The sequence below is a fragment of the Barbus barbus genome (assembly GCF_936440315.1).
Source record: "Barbus barbus genome assembly, chromosome: 4".
Taxonomy (NCBI): domain Eukaryota; kingdom Metazoa; phylum Chordata; class Actinopteri; order Cypriniformes; family Cyprinidae; genus Barbus; species Barbus barbus.
In genome coordinates this window covers 42,011,059-42,017,900 of record NC_136732.1, presented here as the reverse complement: position 1 = coordinate 42,017,900, position 6,842 = coordinate 42,011,059, and the positions used below count along the sequence as shown (strand labels likewise).

The 6,842-nt window shown below is 44.2% G+C and overlaps 1 protein-coding gene across 2 annotated transcripts in view; it reads right to left on the bottom strand.

The window, feature by feature from the left end:
* LOC306861569 (TRIO and F-actin-binding protein-like) overlaps nucleotides 1–993 on the bottom strand; it is a 13,308-nt gene extending 12,315 nt beyond the window's left edge. The window contains exon 1 of one of the 2 annotated variants that reach the window (XM_079403928.1): nucleotides 723–993. In XM_079403928.1, coding sequence (XP_079260054.1) covers nucleotides 723–737 — 15 coding nt within the window. In that variant the 5' untranslated portion in view covers nucleotides 738–993. The remainder of the gene's footprint in view (nucleotides 1–722) is intronic. The other variant, XM_079403929.1, reaches the window with a different exon arrangement.
* Nucleotides 994–6,842: the final 5,849 nt, after the last annotated feature.

Here is a 6,842-nt window from a genome sequence, read left to right as displayed (position 1 = left end):
GATGCCAAGCCACATTAATAACAGCACACAAACGTCTCCGAGACGTCTGCAAGACATCTGCAAGACATCTACAGGACGTTTCCTATCAGATGTCAAATAGACCTTTATTAGATGTCTTTAAGAGGTTTATGATTTAGAAAGTATGTAAAACTGTTATCTTACAGACGTTTGTACACAGCAGATGCTTTCCAGATCAAGAGATCTCTAGCAGACGTCTTGCAGATGTAGCTGTGCTCTATAAGACACGTCTATTTGATACAGAAATGACTGGATGCACATGGAGGAAACTAATCACTAAACGTGTTTCCATCGGACTTTATGCACATTTATTCTTATCGGATAACACATTTATCCAATAAGTTCTGCACATATTTAGAATCTGAATTGAATTTATGCGCATCTTGGCGTTTCCATCCAGCGTTTATATGCTTTATTCTGAAATACAGATAAAAACAGGTGGATGGGAACAGCTTATGCCGTGTAACTCTGCAGTATGAAGCAGGATAAACAATGTATTTAACTATTAATCTGAGCTCCACTGAGTCTGTGTGCATTTACATCAACAAACCAGCAAACATTAGCCTGAGCACTGCGCGTGCACGGTGTGGGGTGTGTCGCGCGCGCAGAAACACACAAATATAAAAACAAGTTGTGTTTGCTCACCACACACACACACACACACAGAGAGAGAGAGACAGAGATCCGCGAGTACTTGTACACACCGAATCAAACAGCATCGTGTTCACATTCAGAGCGACGCTTATTAAAGTGAATTAAAGTGAGACTGACCGTCATGATGTTCAATCCGGCCGCAGCACGAACACAAACACAAGCACTGATCAAATAACCCGCATCTGAGGGGCTTCAGCGCTCTCGAGTGTCGCTGAAGCTGAAGATAGTCATGTTTAATCACACTTTTAATCTCTGAATCGATGGATCGGAGGTAAGTTACACGGAACTCGCGCTGCTGTCGCTGCTGCCGGGGCGGAGCCTGATTAGAGTTGAGCGGAAGCGAGCGACCAATCAGAACCGCCCAGCGCAGTACAGCAACCAATCTGCACCGCTCCACGGAGCGCGGTAGCCAATCAGAACTGCCTAGAGCAGCTCGGCGACCAATTAGAACCGCGCAGCGCAGTTTAGCAACCAATCAGAACCGCGTCATTCAGTCGGCTCATAGTAATATAAAGGCTAAAACGTAGCCCCAGACTTAATTTGATCTTAATTTAAAGGCTAAACTAAATAGTTTTTCATGTCCCATTGGCAGATATGTTTTGCTTGTTTTAAACAAAAACTAAAAACATGTGTGTATATATCTCTCTTGTATATATATCTTAAGTAATTTTACTGGTCAAGTAAATGCATCCCGATTCAAGAATGTTTAGATATTTATACTAGAAAACAAGACAGAAATCCTAAGGAAATTATATTTTTGCAGTGTACACAGGATATATATATATCCTTTTTATTTACTTGTTTTAAGCAAAAACTAAAGACAATACATACTATCTTAAGTCATTTTAAATGCATCCTGATTCAAGAATATTTAGATATGCTAGAAAACAAGACAAAAATCCAAAGAACATCATGTTTGCAGTGTACACAGGAGAGATATATGTATATATTTAGCTTGTTTTAACCAAAAACTAAAAATAAGACATAATGGCCCGGTTTCACAGACAGGTCTTAGACTAAGCCAGGATTAGACCATAGTTCAATTAGGACTTTGAAGTAATTTTTATAAATCCTTAGAAAAACACATTACTGGAGTGCATCTTGAGACAAAACAAAGGCACTGATATGTTTTAAGATCAGTCAGTGCAAGTTTCTTTCAGTTGAAACAGCTCAGAATTACATTTTAGTCTGGGACTAGTCTTAAGCCTTGTCTGTGAAACCAGGGGAATATCTTAAGTCATTTTACTAGTCAAGTAAATGCATCCCGATTCAAGAATTTCTAGATATTTATGCTAGAAAACAAGATGAAAATCCTTCTTTGCAGTGTACACAGGAGATGTTAGGCAGAACGATCACTATTCACTTCACTTCTGTGTTCTGTGGACGGTGGTCAGTCATACAGGTTTGGTACAACAATGGTGAGTGAATGATGACAGAGTGTTTAATTATTGGGTGCGTGATCTTGAATCGTGACTGAGTGTCGTGTGTTCATGACGTGCCTGTTGCATTGGTTCTTCATCGGTCTGCTCCACGCTGCAGGAGAAATACACCGACGGCCTGTGTGTTTTCTGCAGAACAAACACACACCTGGTGAGCGGTGTTGGAGCTACAGCACCTCCGCAGCCGGACGGAGGCATTACTGTACCTGGTTCTGTCCCGACGCTCTGGACGGGTTTCTGCTGGACTGCGTCTGATCTGCGGCCGGACTGCTCGCTCTCTGTCACAAACACAGGTCAAATACATGATCAGAGCGGCTCACACACAGGCTAACGCTCTCAGGCTGGTTAAATATACAGTTTGAAACATTACTAAGACTGCGGCATATATGCATTATATCTTAGTGGTGAGCAAATCACTTTAAAGGCCAGTTCACACCAAGAACAATAATAACAATGACAATCATGTTTACACCATTGTTTGAAGCAACCGCATGCCATATTGTTAGATGAAAATAAACAAGCTGAAAACACTCTAACTGAAAAACTTTTATCGCTTTTCTACAGTATAAAGCCTCAAATGTCAACTATACTTTGGATTGGATTCTTATTTAAATAAAAAAGTAAAAATATGCATGGTATTTTAATGTTATACTAAATATAAAATTAAAACAATAAAAAAAACCTTACGATAACCTGTAGAAAGATGTGTAAAAACACATCTTAAAAAGCACACGGAATAACATAAGTGGAAGTTGAATGATTAATTGCCGCTTTAAACGATTACGTAATTGCACTTAGAAATACGATGAATTGTGCAGCCCTAGTGTAGGATCTCTTGTTGTTGCAGACTTAGAATGGTTATTAAAACCTTATGGTATTTATTGTTGTCATAATAGCTATTAGCCATGGTGTGAATGGGCATTTAGAAACAGAATCGCTTATCTTTAGCTTATTATATTCAATATTTTCCCATGTACGTTACAGGATGTGTATGTGTTTATTTACCTGTGTGTGTAGGGAGCTGGACGAGTGAGCCCTTGATAGTGTACCACTGTCTCTGTCTTCCTCCAGTTCATCCCATTCTGAAGGATCTTTGCTCTGGGAGTGACTAGAAACACACAAACACAGCTTCAGCTAACCAGGGTCTGACCCTCATCTGAAGATATGAATACACACGTATGAAATCTGGCATCATTCACAGCAGGGTCACAAATTTACTTTTCCATTAAGGGGCAATATTGGCCCCCTGGAATTGATTTCCAGTGGCACATTTTTATATTTGTGAGGGCAATTTTTTATAACCTTATTATAACTTTTATAATGCGTTTAGCCAATCAGCGTACACTTACTCCTATGGAACTGTTTTAGACCCTACTCTGAAGTCGGAGCTAATTTAGTGGGTAGTTCCACAATTAGTTTGAGTACTATGAAAAGGTTCCTGCGGTGCAAAAGGCCCTCATGACATGTTTAGCGGACATTATGCAAAAACTCCTGTTATAATCACTGAATCTAGGAAATCAATCTTTTAGCCATTTACGTATATGCACTGTGTTGTTTACGAAGAGGGAATTCACATGTGTACGCAATCAACACAGGTCCGGCGTTTTCAGCGCTGACTAAATAAAGCTCCTCTTATTGGCCAATGCATTCATAAGTTCAACAGAAACACGTTTGATTGGTTATAAGGCTCAACGTTGCACAAAACAGTGCATATCTGATGGAGAGTGAGCGAATCTAAATGTAATTCCACAAATTGACACTGCTTAATCATTTTCAATTAATCAATTACATTTTAATCACGAAAGCCATAATACCTTGTTTAATAGTGCAATATAATTTTTCCCTGTGTTTTGAAGTTATTAGTCATTATTATTCATTTTGGTGGGATTTTTGCCATGAGCTCTCGTTAATATCCGACCCTGATGTAGGTATTTTTATTTCATATTTGGTATAATTTGATAGCTGCCTTTGAGCTCTGTTATGAATTCATTAATTAAATTAGTTTAATCCTGAAATTAGGACATCCTTGCTAAATACACCCTCTTTTTGATATTGAGTTGAACAGTGATCAGTCATTTTCTGTCCACCTGGCTGGTTTGTAGCGGGAAAGCTCTCGTTTCTGTCTGCTCTCCATCCTCCTAAGGTGGCTCGGACCCTCCCTCTGGAAGACCGTTTTGACCTTTGGAAGGTCGGCCATCATGGCATACTCCTCCCGGTTCAGACCCGACGACCCGGCCGAGAGGTGACTTGACTCGGAATCCATGGAGCTCTGAGAAGACGTGTGTCTTTGGACCGGAGGCGAGGGGCTTCTGTGTCGACTCTGTGCTTGTCGGTTGTCAGACATGTAGCTCTGTGCTTCTAGGTCCTGCCTTACGCTGCTCCTCTTGCTTCCGTCTCGTGGCGTTTCCCAGGCAGATTTCGTAAAGGAACCGATTGGTTTCTTCTCACTGCTGTGGCGTGAGGGGGAGGAGTTTCGTGAGACTGACTGGCTGTCGAGAGAGTGGTCAGAGCCTCTCCAGCGTCCTGACGAATCATGCTGGGATTGGCTAGTCGTGGTGTTTCTTACGTAAGAGGCTGAACCACTCACAGTGTTCCTCAGAGGGGCGTGGTCTGCAATCTCACGCCTCAATGTAGACAAAGAGGGGCTCTGGCCACTCTCTGATTTGCGAGGAGAAGATTGGCTATGAGCTAAGGGGGAGGGATTGCGGCTTTCAGAGACACGTTTTCTTAAGGACTGGCTTGTTTCGGACTTACGAAGCGATGCTTGGCCAGGGTTTTGGTGATGGCCTCTACTTGGGGAAGAGTGTCGGCTCTCGCGGTTGTAGCTATGAAGGGAACTCTTTGGTTCTGGTTTCTTCATTGTGGCTTGGCTTTGCGTTTCATAGCTTTTTCTGGATGGGGAGGGGCTTTTTCTCTCATGGCTCCACCCATTAGACATTGATCTTCGATCTGATTGGCTTGGTGTTCCGTAGCCCTTTCTGACTGGAGACGCACTTCGTCGACTCTCTTGAATCTGACTTGATATGCCATTGGTCTCTATCCTCCCCATAGGGGACTGGCTTCTGGAATTATAGCGGTTCTTCAAGGAGGAAGAGGAGGAGAATCCCTGTCTGTCAGGACCACACTCATATGAAGGGCTTTTCGTTTCGGTTTTCCTATCATAACTTCGTCTGGAAGGGGACTGGCTTCGGGAATCATAGCGGCTCTTCAAGGAGGAAGAGGGGGAGAATCCCTGTCTGTCAGGACCACGCTCAAACGAAGGGCTTTTTGTTTCGGTCTTACTATCATAACTCCGTCTAGAAGGGGACTGGCATCTTGAATCATAGCGTCCTACTGAGGAGAAGGAACTCTGTTTGTCGTAACCAGGGCTTTCATAATTCCGAACAGCAGGACCTTCATAATTCCGTCTGGAAGGAGACGAGCTTCCACGGTTCTCTGGGAACGATCTGTCAGTCTCGGGTTTCCGTAAAGTGCCTCTCAGATCCATTTGAGAGAGAGACTTATTGATGCTACTGACGGTGCCTGCGGTGCTCGAAATGGATCGGAGGTTTCCGGAGTAGGCGTTCCGTGCCGGATTGACCGATGCCCGATCTTGTCCATGCAAAACTCCACCCGACCGAAAGCCAACCATGTTGAGAGAGGAGCTGGACTCAGCCCGTCTGAATGGGGAAGGAGAGGAGGAACGGGAGAGGGAAGATCCTCTTTGGAAAGAGTCGAGCGTTCCTGACTGCCGTACGGGAGATGTGTGGGCATTGGGGTTCCGTCCAGCTCTTCGACCGGAGCCGCAGAGCGATTCTGCTTGTTTGAAAGGGGTGGGACTCAGGGCCCGGGGCCCGGCAAGGGCCTCGACCTCCAGGCTGAGATCCAGCGGCTCCGGAGGATAGTTTTCTTCAATCTGCTCAGCGTTCTGAAACTCAGAGGTCCTCCTTTCCGAAGGGACGCCTAGATCCGGGTTTCGAAATGGAATGGTGGCTTTGGATTCGGGGCTTTTGTTGCTTGGCAGGGGATGCCCTCTCTCTGAATGCCGATAGGGAGGACTTTGATCATGAAGGGCTTTGCTGCCCGCAGCCCTTCCCATAGAGAAATATCCACTCTCCCGTTCCCTCCGTTCCTTCTGGCTGCCTGCGGACAGAGAGACAAGATCATGACCTGTGTTAATATGTGAAATGATACTGCACTCGTGCACCGTGACGCATTGCTCAGGAAAAGCCCAGTGCAACCTAACACCACCTGACACCTCAAACTGCCACTCTAACCATCCAAACAACACCACGAGCTGCTTGATTGGTAACCGGATATTGGTGTTTTCCTCACCGTGAGAAACAACGAACTGCCCAAGACCATCACGGCGACTCTGGGACACCTCCGTCCAACCTCGGGGGCTCGCCCGGTACGGAGGCGGATCCAAGCGGGTCATTCTATGGCAAGATGAAGGATGATGAAGGAGGCTGGAGTATTCCTCTGTTCCAGCAGAGCTGCTGTAGATGGAATCGTCACCCTGACTGGGATTAAAGATATATAAGGGAAGAATAGGATATGACGCTACAACCTACAACATACAAGTGGATGGACCTCAGCCCCAAAACACATGCTTAGAGCAAAGTATGGAATTAAAGTCACATTTAATGCAGGACAAACACTATAACAACAGCACAGACTCAACATGCCAATCAGATTTACAAGTGGTGAATAGCGAGTGGTTTAGTAGCCTTACCTGTCTGAGCTTTGGTC